Source organism: Periplaneta americana, chromosome 16 (assembly GCF_040183065.1).
Source record: "Periplaneta americana isolate PAMFEO1 chromosome 16, P.americana_PAMFEO1_priV1, whole genome shotgun sequence".
In the NCBI taxonomy this organism is placed as follows: domain Eukaryota; kingdom Metazoa; phylum Arthropoda; class Insecta; order Blattodea; family Blattidae; genus Periplaneta; species Periplaneta americana.
The window spans coordinates 82,636,634-82,657,207 of NC_091132.1; the positions used below are offsets into that span (position 1 = coordinate 82,636,634).

The 20,574-nt window shown below is 34.3% G+C and overlaps 1 protein-coding gene across 2 annotated transcripts in view; it reads right to left on the reverse strand.

Moving 5' to 3' along the window:
• The window catches only part of LOC138716537 (brefeldin A-inhibited guanine nucleotide-exchange protein 3), a 210,775-nt gene that overhangs the window by 176,296 nt on the left and 13,905 nt on the right, over window positions 1-20,574 (reverse strand). For both annotated transcript variants that reach the window (XM_069849694.1, XM_069849693.1), the window contains exons 2-8: window positions 18,543-18,676; window positions 15,435-15,569; window positions 13,596-13,761; window positions 10,843-10,978; window positions 7,492-7,776; window positions 7,253-7,385; window positions 1,796-1,896 (exon numbers count right to left, since the gene is read on the reverse strand). In XM_069849694.1, coding sequence (XP_069705795.1) covers window positions 1,796-1,896; window positions 7,253-7,385; window positions 7,492-7,776; window positions 10,843-10,978; window positions 13,596-13,761; window positions 15,435-15,569; window positions 18,543-18,676 — 1,090 coding nt within the window. The remainder of the gene's footprint in view (window positions 1-1,795; window positions 1,897-7,252; window positions 7,386-7,491; window positions 7,777-10,842; window positions 10,979-13,595; window positions 13,762-15,434; window positions 15,570-18,542; window positions 18,677-20,574) is intronic.

The following is a 20,574-nucleotide window of genomic DNA, read 5'->3' on the forward strand; positions in this document are numbered from 1 at the left end:
AAATATTTGTTCTGATATTCTTCTATGTTATCTTTTAAAATGAATATACCCAGTTCTCTCCTGATGTCTGCACTGTGCTGAACGAAATAAACAGTTTCAGAATTCCTTAAATTAAAACAGTACTGGAGGCCTAGTTCGTTCAAAACTGATCCCAAAGATTGTCTTCATACTCTCCACTCTTTCCTGGTATAACAGTGTTGTTTTCTTTTTTTTAGTTTCTGATAGATTCTGATAATTAAAAGAGAAGTTCAAATCTTTGACAGATGTGAGTCTAACTGAAGGGGCTAGGAACTAAATAGCTCATTAATAGAATACAAGTGAAAGATCAAATGAAGGTCAGGTCTGCTAGTTCTTAATACTTAATTACGCTCAAAATCTGACAGGTGCAATAAATACAATCAATTTCCTCAGTGATAGCCCCACCACTCAATACTGAAGCAATAAAATGCTTATTTTATTCTTAAATATCTTAGCAGATTTTGCAAGAAAGGAATTACACTGAGAGTGGTCATGGGAAAAGGGCTCCTGATGGCATTGGTGAAGTATTGAAAAGGACAGCAAACAGGAAAATAGGAGAAGGCACTGATCATCTCCATGTTAAAGCGTGTCACCCCCATGGAAGCTGCTTCCATGCCTTTCAAAAAATTAAAATTTTGTTTTTTGAAGAAATTATTTTTCTCTTGAGTTCAACAGAATGCTTTTTCTCATTTCATATAAATAAAGGAATGGATTTATAATTACTTTACAGAAGTACTGAGTGTTTTGTTTTGTTTTTTGTTTTTTTTTAAATTCAGACCTGAATTTCCAATTAATTAATTTCAGAACCACCCATATATCTCACTAAGAAATGCACTGTGATTGGATTACAAAAGAAACAAACCACTTCAACACGTCACTAAATCAAAACCACTGAAAATATAGAAATTATATTTGTAGATTTTTGTATAGAATTATCGATTATGCCACATCACAGTTCCGGTAAGATGGCTGCCACTGCAGCTAAGAAGACATTTTTCGTGTTTGAAAAATTTTTACTTGGTTATTAACGATGCTGTATCAACTACTAGATTATTTAGCATTGGTGATAGTGAGATGGTATTTGGCAAAATGAGGCCGAGGATTCGTCATAGATTACCTCACATTCATCTTATGATTGAGGAAAACCAAGTAATCAGCCCAAGCGAGAATCAAACCCATGCCCAAGCACAACCCTGGACCAGCATGCAAGCACCTTAGCTGATGGAGCTAAACCAGTGGCGTGCTTAAATTAACCAAAAGGAATTCTGTTGCTGCTATGCAGTGGGATATATAGAATTAATTTCATAAAATTAACATCGACTAGGCAGTCCATCTATGACTGGCACAAGAAATATGAAATAATGAGATGTCTGTGTAACAGTAAAAGTACCAGAAAATCATGCGTGTCAGATAAAGTTGATCATGTTTGTATTGCTTTCCAATGCAATCTTTACAATTTCACATAAATTTATTTTCAATAAAACCAATACTTGATAACTGCTACAGAGCATGAATAATGAGGAAATATCAGCTATTTATGTAATACTGTTAAATGCCTAAAATACCTATGGAAACTGTCCTTTAAAATTTATTTTAGTGTTTTAAGAACAATCTAAAGAATGTAGTTGGATGATATTCAATGTAATAAATAGTGTTTATCGTTGAAACCTAATAAAATCAGTAAGTATGCTTTAACTACATTCAAAATTCAGATTTCCTTTGTCTGGAAATATTTCAAGCTGAAAACTGTAAAAACAAACACTCTGATAAAACTTACAGTCTCATAAGCGCCATGTCACTCTGCTGCTGAGATCCTTTATCATCTTCCACTAGAATTGGCCCAGCAAAATCGACAATACGACTTGGACTTCGTAACAGCTGTTACAAAATAAAAATGTCACAATGTCAACATTTGTTCATGCTTGATTACACTCTTTTAACACCTATATATCACTCATGAACTATTAAGTTATTTAAATTAAATAAATAACAATTTCATAATGAATACCAAAATTCCAAGCATACATTGAAAACCCAAAATGGATTTATACAAGCAATAAAATTAAAAGAAATCCTAAGAATCCCCAAACAGAAAGAAAATCTGCTGAGTAGTAACAACCGACTTGATAATATTAATGTACAGATTAAACTTAAACAAATTCTTCAATAAGAAAGCTATACCTCCTTATGAAGCAAACACTCTCCCATTAGAAACCCTACACACAAAATATATATATGATTGGATTCCTGTATATACAGATGGCTCCCTCACAGACCATGAGAAAGAGGCTGGAGCAGGAGGAACTTGCCAGTTCTTTTCTTTCTATAGAAGAATTGGTAAGCATATTACAAATTTTGATAGGGAGATAGATGTTCTTTATACATCGCTCCAAAATTTATTCAATTGGATACACCATTGCAAGCACACAGTCATATTATCATATACATCGCTCCAAAATTTATTCAATTGGATACACCATTGCAAGCACACAGTCATATTATCAGACTCCAGAACAGCAGCCCAGGCAATACTAACAACAAATCACCCAAAAATGGAAAAAAAATTAAAGAAATACATTCTATAATTAAACGAATTCAAAATCTAAATAAACACACAATTCTTCAGTGGATACCTGCACATTGTGGCATAAATGGGAATGAGAGGGCTGATATGTTGGCAAAAAAATGTTCCAAAATTGAACAGAATACAAGTCTAAATCTGTCCTATGAATCTGTCAAACGAATCATCAAAAGCAAGATCAACCACAATTACAATATTAAAATATTAGCAGAAAGTGAAAATACCAAATATGGAAAAATCTGTTGGAAAGCATTGCTCTAATCCCTGAACTTCCTCGTAAATCTGCTGTTGCTATGTTCAGGCTACTCACTGGCCATGATTGTTTAAGTAAACATCTCCACAGAAAGATATATTGACTTCATCAAATTGTCTGTTATGCAGGAAATGGATATGAATCATCTGGCAAGCTGCACAGCCCTTCAAATAGCTCCAGACATCACTTCCAAATATTGAGAAGCACGAAGGAGGAGGACTTCATTGTTAAAACAAGAAAAAAAAAAAAAAGACACACACACACAGAATATTTCATTGTGTTAATATTTAAATAATTGTGTCAGTTTTCACAGGATGATAAAAATTACATCGCAACTAGTCAACTAGGTAAAATAACATCACAATTTAAGTATTAATACAGTGAAACTGTTACAGTAGAGCAGCGTTTCTCAAACTTTTCTATCCACGGAACCCTTTTAAACCCAAAATAAAACTGTGGAACCCAATGGAATATTGGTGATGTGTGTATATTGCAGACAAATATTAAATTACCAAATGTATTTTATCACTATCATTACACATTTTTATTGATGTCACATATTATACATATTTAAAAATTATAAATAATGTTGTTGGAGTGTATTTGCTGTTATTACAAAGATTAGTAATCCTGGCTTACTTTTACCACTAACATTGAACATGTTTTTTGAGCTCACATTATACACACTACTATTTAAAAATTATAAATGTTTCTGAAATCTACTTGCTACTGTTGCAAAGATCAGTAAATATATAACAATCAAAAATGAAATTAAGTCCACTTGCATTGTTAATACTGTTGTGTAATTTACACTAAAATTTAGGTACTTAATTTTTTTTTTTTTTTTCAGAAAAAAAAACACCTGTTTGTAATAGACCAGTGACGAGTGTTTTTGTTGTTTACACCAGCATATTTCTTTACTACTGGGTTTAATGCTGGAAAGCTGAAGTTTCATGTCTGGACTTGCATGCAGTGTGTTTCGGTATTTAGTTTTGATAGACATATACACACAGAAAACCCATTTTCACATAGGTAAGTACTTACAAAAGGAAGCAGAATTGTAATAGCTCTCTTTGATAACACTGGGTACTCTCTTCTCAGGCTGTGCCAAAAATGCATCACAGGGAGATTCTTAAACTGAGATTGCAGGGATGAATCAGACGTCAATTACAGCAATGCTTCATATTCTTCAGACGCGTGGGAAGAAGGTTTTTCTTTGATGAAAAATGGATTTTTGACCCACAAGTTTTGAGAATTGTTTTCACTTTCCTGTTCTGGAAAATACTGCTCTACAATGTGGCGCATATCCTCCAAATGCTTTACAAATTCTTCATTGATTTCATCAAGTTCTCCGAGAGTTTCTTCATTCTCCTCGAGGAAATCTTTCAAATTCACGGTCGGCTGGACTTCTCATCCAGAACTGCAATTTTCTCTTGAAAGCCCTGATTTTATCTGCTGCAGTGAATAGATTAGCATTTTCCCCCTGCAATGACACATTTACTTCATTTTGACAAAAATGTGAGCTAAACAGGCAAATCTCAAGAGCCATTGTTTGTCACTCAAACGATCGTCTAACTCGAAATGGTGATCAATGAAGAAAGCTATCACCTCATCCCTAAGTTCAAAGAGTTTACTTAAAGTTTTTTCCGTGAGAAATCCATCTCACTTCTGTATGGAAAAGCCGAGATTTATGAAAGCTTCCCTTGACCTCACAAATGATTTTGAAGATTCTTGAATTTAGTGGTCTGGACATGACAAAATTAACGATTTTTACTGCTTCATTAAAAACATTTTTGAGGGACTGGCATTTTTATGTGGCCAAAGCTTGACTGTGCAAAATACAATGATTGCTTTTGCGTGATACTGCACCAACTGTTTTTCCAACCATTGTCTTTGCACCTTCCGTGCAGAAATGAACATAATTGTCCCAGGGCATATGTTTTCTTCCAAGTACTCACTAACAGGTCTGAAAATTTCAGACAGCAGCTGGCAGCGGTTTACAGAATAGTAATTTATATCTTCAATAGCATCTTCATAATGGTAATGAACGAACACTAGTACAACTGCGAGATCTGCTACATCACTTGACTCGTCTATCTGTAGTGCAAATTGACATGATCTGAACCGACGGTTTAATTCTTCCTTGACGTAAGCTGCTATGTTTTGAATGCGACGAGCCACTGTGTCATTTGAAAGCGACACGAAAGATAACTGTTTAGCCTCCTTTTCATTGATCATACACTTAACCATGTCAATCGCGTATGGTTTTATTAATTTTTCAGCTACTATGTGGGACTCATCTGCCTGAGACACTCTGTAGCTTACAATAAAATATGCCTCTATTGCTTTTTCTATTCTACCATAAGATGTCTGAGCTAAGAACTTTTGTGAATTTCCTATCAAAGAAATCAATATTCTTGTCATGAAACTGAGCATGGTTTGTTTCAAAATGGCGACGTAATTTTGAAGGTGCCATCAAACTATTAGGTAAACTTCTGCCACATATTACACATTCAGGGCAATTTTCAGCATTCATGAAACCGAAGGCTAAGTAATTCTCATATTTCCGTTTTTTAATTACAGGTTCATGTTGTGTTTTGGATGTTGGCTCTTTCATATTTGCAGATGATGAGCAGCTACTTTGTAAACCTGGTGTTTCCATTCCTCCTTCATTAGACCCACATACTTTTAGGGATAGTTGAAGTTATAATGCCACACTTGGATGTCGATTGTTTTAATGATCCTGTTTTAAGCCACCGATCCATGATTTGGAGTCACTCTGTATTAAAAAAGTAGAGTTAGGATCGGTATCACTTTGTATTAAAAATAGGATGACGTAGATAGCAATGATCGGCGGTCTCGCCCTCTGTTTACACAATTTTGGAGAAGGGATGACAAAGTAGCACAATTTTTCTTTAAAATATTGACCTTTTTTCTGATATTATTAAATAGACTTTGAAACACAAAATTAATACACATCTCTCCCTGAACTTCAAAATAATGGTCTTTCCTTGCCAGAAGAAGTTTCCTGTGCTTTCTTGAAGAAATGTCAAAACAACTCTGCGAAATATCTTTCACAAAATTTTCAATTAATTCCACAATACAATTTACACCTGTGCATTATTGTTGGAAAATGTGTTTGCTTCAGACACTTAAGTTACTTTAAGCGCACCTATTATTATTTCAACAATGTGCATTAGTGATTGGATTGACGTAAACAGAACCCATTGTTGTCCTGATAATTGTCAATAGAATGGCTGAATAAACAGTTATAGTTCTGTTCTTATTCTTTTTCATGTTTTTATAACATTATATTTTAGAGATTAAAAAGTAAATAATTTCACATCAGTAACTGGCGGAACCCCTAAGAGTTGCTTACGGAACCTCGGGGTTCCGGGGAACACACTTTGAGAAACGCTGCAGTAGAGAATTGCTTATCTGAATACCGATCAACCGAAACATCGGTTAACCGAAAGCATTCCAGTCGACAAATTTGAATTTGCACACATGTCATGTAGAAGTTTTGCTAGTGCTGTTTGCGATATTTAGCGGCAAAAAAAAAAAAAAAAAAAAAAACGAGTCTCAGCTCTGAAGCAAAAGAAAAAGTTTGGACTTCTTTTCCTAACTGTAGGCCTACTTTACTGGCCATTTTGAACTTTTCAAACTAGACTAGTCAGTTTTCTATGTTATTTGTAAATTTGTAAGACGTGTGATACAAAATACATACTGTATGTACAGTTTTGTGTTTATCATCAGTGTTTCTTTGTTTCATACTGCTTCTATGACACCAGTACAATTTGTTTTCGTAAATGATCGGTTATCCGAAAAATCAGTTATCCGAACATCCCCCATCCCCAATTGTTTCGGATAGTCGATGCTCTACTGTATTTATTTCATTTAAATATATTAATAGTTCATCAGTCAATATTTTTAAACGTTTTCAGCAATATGAAAACAAAAAAAGAGTTCCTGAAAGAAGTCGTAAACTATATTCAATCAACTTGGTATTTTAAATGTTTCTAAATCAGAATTGTTCATATATTCATAATTAATTTACACGAAAAGACTTCTCAAAAGTATAAATATAAGATAACCTCATATATAGACCTACGTATGGAAAATTTAATGATCAATTTTCCTGAAGTTAAATATGAAATATGCAGAAATATGAGTATTGGTTATACTGTATTAAGTGTCAGTTTTTCTTACTGAAATGCAATTTTATTACATGTCCATAAATTGTTTTGTTAATTTAATAATCACTCTAGTTTAAAATGGGAGCCTTGCTAGTTTAGACTAAAATTCTACAAGAGTTCTGTATAATTTCATATGCCATCTGGAATGAAGAGCTTCTCAAAATACATTGTAATATAATAATAACCACAATTGAAAATGCTTACCTCTCGTAACGATTTTAGAGCCTCAAGACGATGCTGAGGTGGAGGATACAGCAGCATCCGATGAAACACAGATTCTAGTACAGGTCTCAATGATCCAACACATCCAACAAGACGTACCAGCTGGGTACCAATACTGGAACAAAAAATAATTATATTAAACATTCCCTATTAACGCTTAACACAGCCACACATGTCATATTCTCAGCTGAAATAATAATGCAGAATAGAATTGAACAAACCTATAAACAGTCTTCGCTTCTGAACTGTTGAAGCTTGGGGCTGAAGCAAGACACCCAGATCCTCGGCCTTGCACCTCTCCTCCTTCTCCTGCTGCAGCCTGACCTCGTGACACAATATGCTTATCCACACGAGGAGAGCCCAAAAAAGCTATGAGAGCTGGACAGAATTTCTGCCATAGGAATGCTGTGAAGTGGTGATTGTTGTGAATCTGCTGAGGCAGACTGGCCACCAATGTGTGCAAACACTCCAACAAGAACACGACACTATTACCACACCTGCCCACCCTGAAACACCGAACAAGCAAACAAATTTCACTCCTATTTCATAATAATTTATAGCACCAATACTACTATAGTCGCGACGCTGTTATTCCCGGCGTGACTTCTCCTCTTTGCTTACGTCTTAGGAAGTCAAGGCTCTATAAAGTCTAGGTAGGTAGTATCATTCGCCATTTTTGCTCTTTCGTTGCCGAGCTACTAGACGAGAGATCTACTTGCCACACCATTAAACATTATCATGTCGTAGCTCCTATGATAATAAATCAAACGCACTGTAATTCAGCAAATAATTGAGCGGCAAATAAAGTCCTCGTGTGCTTTCTACGAATGCAAATGAAAGAGCCAAAATGGCGGGCGATTATATTAAGTGTTTATCGAGCCTTAGGAAATGCGTAACTTCTTCATCAGCGAATCACAAGACGCACACGTTTAAATGTAGCCGACCTGTAATGTGATTGGCTGCCGGAAATTAGAGCGACGGGACAATAGCATTATCATTGCCATGATCACATCAGCCAATAATAATAATAATAATAATAATAATAATAATAATAATAATAATAATAATAATAATAATAATAAGGGATGCAAGGGATATTGAAGTGCATTCCATGACCTCTCCTATCCAAAACCCAACCTCAACCTGCTCGTTGTGCAACCTGCTTTTACAAATGAGGCTCTGGGGACCGAGTAATGGCGGTATAACCACACCATCAGAAATAGAGGAAATGCTATTTCATCTCTTACGCTGGCCTGCCATGGCGTAGAAATGTTCCACAAGTGGTGCTTGTGAGAAAGGTCGGTGGACTCTAAAACTCCTCCTGGCCAGGTCCAATGGACCCATTAACCAACGACAGGTGTGGCCCTCCAGTCATACTGGGGGTTTACGTGAGTGGGTGATGTAACCACCATTACAAACAAAAAATTGGTGCCCACTTAAAAAACGGTTACACTTATGCTAATTAAGTGTGAAGTTCTACCTGATGGATCCACCACAGAGAAATATTGGAGAGCAAGAACGCTAATGGCTTCATTGCCAAAGCCCGGCATTAGATAACAACAACAATATAATAATAATAATAATAATAATAATAATAATAATAATAATAATAATAATAATAATAATAACAACAACAATAAAAATGGAGTAAAACTTCATTTATACTTTTTTATGGGAGTCTGAAGAAACAAACACATAAGTGAGAAAATAGCATTTATTTTAATAACATTTGAAATAGCAATTGAAAACTATATGATGAAAACGAGTTAAGTCAATTTAATAAATTTTTCACAAGAGAAATTTAGAACTTCATAGTTAAGCCATATTTGAGTCTATAATAAAGAACTCAATTTCATAACACATATTCTTGAAAAATGTAGGATTAATTTTGTATAAAATCCTAGTTACTTGGTGCTTAGAGCCAAAGATGGCTGATATATTACATTTCAAACTCCAATCCAGAATATTTCACGAAATTGACTTACGTACACTGTTCTTCCTGTGCAATCTTCATTTAATAATATGTGATTATATTTTTACGATTTCTTAATAGTTACTTCGATTCTTACCAGTGTTTTAAAATACTTAAAATATAAATGATCTTAAAATCTTTCTTAATACAACTGTAATGTTTTTAAATTGTTGTATTAAGAAAGAGTTTATATTTTAACATGCGATTATTTTACAGAAAAGTTCGTTATTTTGGACTGCTTCTTCCTAAAGAATAAATAATGCTCTCAGATTGTGATGACTGTTCCATAATTTGTTCAGTTAAATCATAATGTGTTACAAAACGTTTCACTGTTTCTAAAGCAGTAACAGCGTCATTGAAGAGCACAATATTTTTGGAGATAAGCATGGGCAACTTCGAATTTCTACAAATTTCAAAGAGGACCACAATGAACACATGCTGTATTTTCACGTTCTTACATTTTGACAGCAATGCTAATTTCAAACAAAATTGGATTTAGGAAATATAAATGGTGTTTCGTATCTCCTAGGATTTAAAATGCGATTGTATAAGTGTAAAAAACGAATAAACGAGAAATGTATATCCGAAATACATTAACAAGGAAAGTATTGGAATTTTGTTGGGACCTCAGAAAAAACGAATGAGTGTGAAAAACGTGTGTGAAACATATAAACGAAGTTTTACTGTAACATATTAATGCTATTACAACCACAAAGGTTGCTCAGAATCTGCGAAATGGGGTGAAAACTGTGGTAAGATGGGTATACAAGAAAAAAACTGAACAAACAGTAATTACAGTATATCTTAAGGTTCTAATCTGACATTTTCTTGAACGTACCACTGAAAAACACAAGATAATCTTATTCAGCATAGCCAGCCACGAAAACATAACAAAAACCTTCGAAACATGAAGACAGTACTTTACAATTTAATATACAGTAGTAATATTATATTTCAGTTGAATAAATACTTATTTAACAAGACAAAAAGAATTTTTTTTTTCAGCATAGCTCAGTAACTTATGAAACGAAACGAATTAAGCATTTTTAATAACAACTTTTAACCAACTTCCTTTAGAATACAGAATTCTACCAAATTGCTGGTGTTTTAAGAACTGTTTAAAAATACGTTTTTGGGAAGATTATATATTTTAATTCTCAGTTGATTTATTTATTTCATGGTTTCAAACTTTTTCTTCTTTCTGCCCAAAACTTTATATTATCTTATTATTTCTTCTTATTTTGCTTTCTTTCTTTAATAAATTCTTGAGATATTGTTTGTTTTCCACAGACTGTAGTTTTATGACTTTTTAAATTACATTGTACAACATAGGTATGTGTTCTTGTATAGCCCTACATATGAGTTACACTCGTTGGGGTATACTCAATAAATTAAAAAAAAAAAAACTCCGTAACTATTTCTTTTCAAGAAGTTGATGAGTTGATGGCCTATGTTGCATGCCATGGTGATTTACTGCCGAAAAAGAATATATATTTTACAGCTTGATTACACAATAATTTTTAACACTATATCACTTCGAAATATATATTCTTTTAACAGCTTCCTTTTGCAAAAATAATAAGTTTAACTTAATACTCACGCTTGTGCTTCGTCCATTTTACTACAGATAAATTGCAAGATAGGAATTACTTCATTGAAGCATGAAACACCTGATCCTCCCTCACAGTTGGCACCAGTCCGCCTGAGACTTTTATCCAGCTCCTGAGACTCTTCCTCTATAATCACCCAGAGCATAAAGAAAATTCATTACGCTCTAAAAAGAAAAGATAATGTTATATGCAAACAATTTTCAGATAGATTAAACTAGGACACATTTTCACAGCTCTTTAATCCATTTCAACATCACCCTCTCACACTTATGGATTTTACCTTCATCTAGTCCTAGAATAATTCTGTATTTACTCTTTTCATTTCTATTTTTCAACAATTTCGATAAAAACAATATACTGTTTAGAGATTATTTAAGCTCTCTATCACATGTAACAATCCACAAATTTGGTATTTCGTCATCATCTAGTTAACTAAAAAAAAAAAGAAAAAGATACAAGCAAAGGACAATGAATGTTTTACAGTATTTTACATATCAAAGCCCTGGAGATTTTTCAGTTCACAGCAATAAATAAGAATAAGTACGTAATTTGCAACAAAATTCTAAATCTTACACTATTAAAATAATATATATATTTTTTTTTATTTTTAATGGGTTCTATTTTACGACACTGTATCAACATCTCAGGTTATTTAGCATCTGAATGAAATGAAAGTGATAATGCCAGTGAAATGTGTCTGGGGTCCAGCATCAATAGTGATCCAGTATTTGCTCATATTGGATTGAGGGAAAACCCTGGAAAAAACCTCAACCAGGTAATTGTCCCACTGGGATTCGAACCCAGACCATCTGGTTTCGCAATCAGATGCACTAACCGTTACTCCACAGGTGTGAACAAAATAATATTCTAAATGAATGTTATATAGTCAATAAATTAACAATTCATTTCCCTGACACGCTTTACAATGTTATGTTCCAACTTCATATTCATAATATTAGTCATTTCTCTTTATTTCTGCCAATATCTATTTTATATACATTCCTGGTTCATTGTATTCTTGCCACAATACCCCACCCAACATAGTTCCCTGATTTTAAGAATCCTAATCAGATTTGGTAGAATGAAACTAAGCATGAACTCGATCAATCCATGCCTCCCCTGCTACTTTACCAGAATACAATATGACAATATTAATTCCAGCTGAATTAAAATCATAGATAAGTTATAGCAAATGACGGACATTTCTCGTTTTATATTAATTTTACTAAGATTAAGATGTAAGTTACATCAAGTCGACCACATCCAGTTGGTGATGTCCGCTCACTATACTGTAGATAGTACAAATAATTCGTACCAAAAAATAACAGCGCTGTAACCTGTATAGTCGATATCTAGCAGCCTGTAGTGAGAGATAGGAGTCAAATACATCACTCTATTCCCTGATAACCATGACAACAGCAGTTCAACCAATAAGATAGCTGGTTAGCGGAGTGTTTAAACTTAACTATAACGCGCGAAAGAAGCCGAATTTGGAGCTGTCCTATTCACCGCTGACAACTATACTGCTAGTCACGGCTGATGTCGGCTATGTTCGGCTGTATTGGCAAGCTCTCTCTCTTTCTTTCTTCTTGGTTTTAAAAAATTGAGTCATGTGTTGTTACTTCTCTTTTCCTGTGTAAAAATTGTCTTTTATTTTGATAGATTTTTCTCTTGTTTGCAGTTGTTCCTGTTATTTTTTCTTTTGTGTTAGGAGATATATTTATTTTATACAGTTTATTAAATATAGGCCTATTGATATTTTAGAAACAAATGCAGATTTGTCTCTAGCTTCTTCTAGTAATAGTTGTTCAGTATGGTGTGATCTAATTGATTGGTTTGCGAAGAAAGAGGATAGTCGAGTATAAGTAAGCTATGTAAGAGTAATTAGCAAGTCCCGGATCTTAGGTTCGAACCTATCTCGTTTCTCTCGAAATATTGCTTTTCTCATTCGTTTTATGTAGCAACGAATAACATTCTTCAATTTAATGTGACCTAATAAGACCTAATTCGTAGGTTAGGACTCAAAATGGCCTAAAGAGACTTAATTCATATTAAGAACACTACTTAAATGAGTGGTTTGTGAATGTAATAATTTAATAAAGATACAGCATTGTAGACATAAAAGACTATCAATATGTATTAATATTGGTAAATAGTTCCATAAAACATACCATCATCACCACGTGAATCATCAGGTTACTTTTTAGATTCATAATGTTAGGTATATAATAACGGATATTTGAATATAGCAGTATTGTAATATATTAACAATAGGTTGTTTATTTTTATTTTTTCCCTGTAAAATCCTATAAATTCATAAATATAAGATTTAAAATCCTAAAACATAGATTGGAAAACCAAATTGTTGTTTCTTAAAACATAAAAATTCAGCACTTGGTAATGAGGTACATGACAGGCCTAGATAATTTTTAATACCGGTACATGAAATGCATACTCCCTCCTCAACTTTTAAACCCACCGTCCACCACTGATTCATATACTGTATTTGTTTGTTTGCTCAAGTTTTCTCAATCTTGCTTGCTTCCTCGCTCAACCTTCTTGCTTACTTTATTTGTTTATTTTGTATTTACTCATTCATTCACTTATTTATATTTGTTATCCACTTTTTTATTTATTCATTCACTCCATGAGTCACTGGTTTGTCTATTTACTTACATTTAACATATGTAAGAGAACAAAGAAGCCTTCTGTTAACCTAACACACATCCTCGTGCCAACTTACCAAGAAAATTACAAAATGATCTCAATGTCTGACTGGTGGCTGCCTGAGCAGCTGTCCTCACTGCTTGGTTTCCTGTCTCGTGTGCTTCACTACATGTAGTCAATATCTGGATGATGATCCTTCCATTCATTGTCCAATAGTTGCTACAGGCCACATTAAGGAGCACCTTTGTACACACGAACAATATAACATGACAGAGAGTTCCAGAAGCTACTTTCAGGATGTAGTTGATAGCAACAAAAATACTTTTCAATGTTTCCTTTTAATTAAAATCTGCACTGATTTGCTAAATTTGTGTATAGTCTATTCTCTCTTCTTAATTATGTTCATGTAAACAATAAAAATTTCAATTGATATTAGAGAAGAAAAATTCGCTCCAGCGCCAGGAATCGAACCCGGGTCATTGGTTCTACATACCAAGCGCTCTCACCATTGAGCTATGCCGAAGTTCAATCCACAGCACCGGATCGAATTCCTCTCCTCCAGTGTTTTTCCCTTTGTGGCCTGACTCCAAATTCGACATGTATGTTGACATTCTATTAAATCAAATCTGCCATTGTACAAGGAGCACACTCAATTGAGTGACTTCGTGGCAGGATTCCACAGTAATATGCACTGTTGAGCGAAGAATCTACGTAAAGATCAATTTTTGGTCCTACAGAATATATCTGTTATGGTAACAATTAATATTAGAGGAGAAAAATTCGCTCCGGCACCAGGGATCGAACCCGGATCCTTGGTTCTACGTACCAAGCACGCTCACCATTGAGCTACGCCGAAGTTCAATCCACAGCACTGGATTGAATGCCTCTCCTCCAGTGTTTTTCCTTTTGTGGCCTAACTCCAAGTTCGACATGTATGTTGACATTTATATTAAGTCAACTGCCATTATACAAGGAGCACACTCAATTGAGTGACTTGGTGGCCAGGATTCCACAGTAATATACACTGTTGGGCAATATCAATTGTTACCATAACAGATATATTCTGTAGGACCAAAAATTAATCTTTACGTAGATTCTTCGTACAAAAGTGCATATTACTGTGGAATCCTGGCCACCAAGTCACCCAATTGAGTGCGCTCCTTTTATAATGGCAGTTGACTTAATATAAATGTCAACATACATGTCCAACTTGGAGTCAGGCCACAAAGGGAAAAACACTGGATGAGAGGGATTCGATCCGGTGCTGTGGATTAAACTTCGGCATAGCTCAATGGTGACAGCACTTGGCACATAGAACCAAGGACCCGGGTTCGATCCCCGGCGTCGGAGCGAATTTTTCTCCTCTAGTATCAATTGTTATCATAACAGATATATTCTGTAGGACCAAAAATTAATCTTTATGTAGAATAAAAATTTCGTTAGGAACATTTTCTACTAATTCGAAACATAAAAAGAACAAAAGGCCATACAAAAGGCAGAAATTAGTAAAATTAATATTGCCTTTTGAAAACATGAAAACATACTAAACATGTAACTCAATTTTGTAATGTAGCTCAATTTTAATGTTTCAATGCATTAAACATTTGACTTCGATATTTCAGTTAATCAAGTCACATGTTACAATATATGGAAAAGCGGTATTTGACAATTTTACAATAGATTTTAGTCCTAAAAATGTTTACTTATTAGAAAAGTAATGAGTATTGGATTTAATTTCTGGTAACAGCATGGAGTAAATAGGTAACAAAAACTGTGTTATCATTTCAACCCTAAAACTACATGCCAACTGTACGTATGTAAATGCATTTCAGAAAACAATGAAAAAAGTGAATTATGCCCTATTAATTTCAATTCCTATGCAATAAATACTTCATACAAATAAAAGAATTTTTACCTTGAGCATATCGACTTGAGTGTCATCAGACTGAGTCAGAATTGAACTCATTGCATGCAACAGCTGTGATGGCAACCACAATGAGTCATCTTCTGGCTCGAAGTTTGACTGGAAGCGATCATCTCGAACAAGTTTCTGATCATGGAACAATAAAGAAGGCAAAGTTTGAATTCAATCCATTTACAGAAGTTACTGCTTATTCTTGCAATATATGCTAACTGATGTAAGCAAATGGCGACATTTAAAAGAAATATTTATATCTGAACTTCCTTTCTTTCATTTCTAGACTCCCCAAACATTTGCACATAAAGTTACTTACTTACTTACAAATGGCTTTTATGGAATCTGCAGGTTCATTGCCACCTTCTCATAAGCCCACCATCAGTCCCTATACTGTGTAAGAATAATTCAATCTCTATCATCATATCCCACCTCCCTCAAATCCATTTTAATATTATCCTTCCATCTATGCCTCGGCCTCCTCAAAGGCCTTTTTCCCTTTGGTCTCCCAACTAACACTCTATATGCATTTCGGGATTCGCCAATACATGTTACATGCCCTGTCCATCTCAAACGTCTGGATTTAATATTCCTAATTAGACCTATGTCAGCTGAAGAATGCAATATGTGCAGTTCTGCGTTGTGTAACTTTCTCCATTCTCCTGTAGCTTCATCCCTCTCAGCCCCAAATATTTTCCTAAGAACCTTATTCTCAAACACCCTTAATCTCTGTTCCTCTCTCAAATTCAGAGTTCAAGTTTCATAACCATACAGAACAACTGGTAATATAACTGTTTTACAATTTTTGACAGCAGACTAGATGACAAAATCTTCTCAACCGAATAATAACACACATTTCCCACATTTATTCTGCGTTTAATTTCCTCCCCAGTGTCATTTATATTTGTTACTGTTGCTCCAAGATATTTGAATTTTTTCACCTCTTCGAAGGATAAATCTTCAATTTTTATATTTCCATTTCGTACAATATTCTGGTTAGGAGACATAATCATATACTATCTCTTTTTAGGATTTACTTCCAAACCTTCGCTTTACTTGCTTCAAGTAAAATTTCCGTGTTTTCCCTAATGGGTCTGGATTTTCTCCTAACAAATTCACGTCATCCACATAGACAAGAGGCTGATATAACCCATTCAATTCCAAACCCTGTCTGTAATCCTGAACTTTCCTAATGGCATATTCTAGAGCGAAGTTAAAAAGTAAAGGTGATAGTGCATCTCCTTGCTTTAGTCCACAGTGAACTGGAAAAGCAACGGATAGAAAGTGGCCTATACGAACTCTGCTGTAAGTTTCACTGAGACACATTTTAATTAATCGAACTAGTTTCTTGGGAACACCAAATTCAATACGAATATTATATAAAACTTCTCTCTAAACCGAATCATATACCTTTTTGAAATCTATGAATAATTGATGTACTGTACCCTTATACTCCTCCGATATCTGTCGAATACAAAAGTCTGAATCAAGTTATCATATTTATTTTATTCCTTTGAAAAATAATTATAAAGCCTCAGCATATTATCAAATGAGAGAAATCAGCATAAAAACTACAACACAGCTTTACAACTCCATCCTTGTTCCCATCATGTTGTACGGCACAGAAAGCTTACCACTCCAGGATAAGAATCTCAGAAAATTCCAAGCTATAAAGATGAAATATTTGAGAGGAATAATGAGAAAAACTAGAAGAGACAGGATATGCAATAAGAGAATACGAAACGAGGTAAAACAAAAAAAAGGCAATTTGTAAGGTGGTAGAGGAGCGTGAGTTGAAGTGGTTTGGACATGTGAATAGAATGAGTGAGGACAGGAAAGCGAAGCAAGTGATGAAAATGCGGGTAGAGGGTAGAGTATGAAGAGGACAACCGAGAAACAAATGGGAGGATAGAATAGAAAAAGTTGGAATGAAACGTGGGAAAACTAAGATGGAGATGAAGAGAATGAGCCAAGATCGAAAGGAGTGGATGAAATGGACAAAACAAGATGCCCCGATGGTTACCGGCATACAGAGCTAACAAAGGAGATGAAAAATAATTATAGAAGTTTCTGCAATTTAAATGAGTGCAAATGAATTAAACATGGAATTATCATCACTAATTCTACACTAAGTTTTTGCTTAGATCACTGCACTTAAATAATAAAAGGAAATAAATAATTCAATAAAAGAATTTTGAGTAGAAATTACAAAGCAAAGGTCAGAGTGTTTTACAGTTCAGAACAGTCTGTACTGCGTCATACAGCCCTGAGTCAGTTTGTGATGTATGACTTCACGCATAACTATGAGCGTAGTAGGTAACTTGATTTCTTCAGTGGATACATACCCTAGTTCTAGTGATCACCAAATAATATATGAATTGCAATCACTGAATAATTAGTGGTATGTGCAGTGGAGCCATCCTCAACAAAATATGCATAATTAATTTCTTTCTCGGTAAATTCATTGAAGAAAGGAATCAAATTAAAGTAATGCAGGTCTACATTTTTGAGTCAATTATCTCTTCAAAAAATACAAGTTAAATAGATTTCTGAAACTTTCAACGCAGATAGCTATATATTAGTTGTTCTGACTACACCAACAATATCTAAATTGATATACTGTTTGTTACAGTTTCTACTTGTTTTATTTCTTCTAGCTGTTGTTTATGTGATAGTGTCTTATTATTCTGTTTAATGCTATAGGTATAACACTACAGAGAGTTCCTACGAAGACCAAGACCGAAGATCTGCCCCAGCTAGTAATGTTCTGTCAGCTTAATGACTGTATTGCGAAGTGCCTTGCCTGAGGAAGCTAAGCGGAGTGAGATTGGTCTGCATAGGGAAGCATGCATGGACCTGTCTGTACATCAGCATACAACCACTCAACATCGACAACAGATTTTGTTAGATAGAGGTTGGAGTGGGACCAGTATTCATAGCAACTCTGTGTATTTTCGTATTTAAATCAACACTTCGCAGTCCTGCTAATTAGTAAAGAAATTTCTCATATCCAAGGTCCATTCTACACACGATAATGTATGTTATCAAACATTTTTGGAACTACGAAACTATACTGACAACCCATAATATATGCCAAAAATTACTCACATGGAGGCCAGAGAGACCATAAGCCACAAACTTGCTCCGTTTTGTCTCCAATGCTAGCTGCAAAGCATGCAAGCATTTTGCTCTCAGTTCATGTGCTGGATCTCTTAGTAGACCCTGTTGGGCTTCCAGAAAATCTGAAAATGACAAAATTTCCTTTTTACTATAGAATAATCGTGTATATGACATGAAAAAAAATTATATCAGAGAAAAAATAAGAATTTGTTTAGGTTGTGACTAGTACCACATAGTAATTAGTCAAGTAGTTAAGATAATTTCATATCTATTTATACAACCTCTCCTGGCGCTACATAATCATGATCATCCCTACCATATCATAGCTATAGGGGCAACGTAACTCCGCCTTTCAGGCACCCTAACCTGAGAAGTGGGTCATACATATGCCACTGCCAGAAGAGAAGACCAGTAATGTCTTAAGACAACTGGGAAAAAAATATATATTTATTTAAACACGTACACTAGGCCTATAACTCTCGAACAGAATTCTCCATTTATCTTCCAATTTCCACTTCTCTCATTTCTATGTTATGTCTATTTTCCTTACAAAAGGAATGAAACATGTAACATACATTCAACAAGCTGTGTATGTGTTCTTCTAATAACTTTACAACTAGCAGTTCGATTTTTCTGAATAAAAAAAAATGTAAATCGTAACCACCACCACTACCACCATATGCAATGGCAGTCAAAATAACCGTGACAGCTTATTCAGAGTCACAAATTTAGGCCAATTTCAGTGCAGGAGCTTCGTCAGATTCTGTACAAAGAATCATTCCATGGCAAGATAAGCCATAAGGTGAAAAATTTTCAATAACAATTACCGGTACACTGTTTCTTATGTATACTGAGTAGCTGAATACCTGTATTTTTCTTTTCCATAAGCATTTTAAAATGTTATCAATTTTTAATACTTCAATATATAAATTCAAATGTGGAATAGTTTCATGATACATCAGTTATTTTATAAAAATCATATTAGCAAATGGATATATTATGTCCATTATTTATTTTTACTCTATGTTTTGTTTCCAATGGAATGCTAATAAGAAAAATTCTTATACAATCTCACACACAAACAACAATTTCTGTTTAACTCCGGTCATCATGGCTCATTGTTTTAAAATTGGGGAAGACTGTAAATGAGCACGTGATATCTGTCACCTGTAATAAACTGTTTAGGGATTTTTAAGTGTACTATTTATATTTATTCATTTTCTCGCCGATTTATTTTTTTAAGTGGGTAGCTATAACAGTAAAGTTACTTCTTATTACATTATAATATAATATATTTAGATCGTTCAAAACTGATTGATATTCTCCCATAACTCTGGAAAAGTATCAGTTTGAAATGCGTGCAAGTGTATGCTTGAAGATAGATTATAGATAACCAGATAACGTTGTTATATTGCATACATAGAATCAAAGACGTTGTCTTATATTCACGATGGCTTCGATAATCAACAGCATACTGTTGCTACTTTTCTTCACGTTGAGCAAGCTTTTGACACCATCTGGCATGATGGGTTTTTATATAAACTTCTTAAACTTAACATACCTAATGTCTATATTCAATTCATTGCTAAATAGCCTACTTATACAACAGAACCTTCAGTGTTCGGTGTGGATCATCAATTTAAGTTCTCGAGTCACTGAAGCTGGGATTCCTCAAGGATCAGTTCTGGGACCAACTTTGTACTCCATTCATGTACAAGATCTTCCAAAGAAATGACTGCTTACATATGCTTTATGCAGATGACAAAGTTCTCTACACAAGACATTATAATATTATTTTCGCCTGTCAACAAATGCAAACAGCTCTTGATTTACTTACACAATGGTCTACAAAATGGCGAATAAAGATTAATGGAACTAAGTCACAGGCAGTTACTCGCAGTTCAACAACAACACATACCTTTTAATTCAGCTGTAAAATATCTTGGCGTTTATATTGATAGAAGACTGACTTACAGACAACATATCAATTTAAACACAGACAGAGCTTTTCAACGTTTCA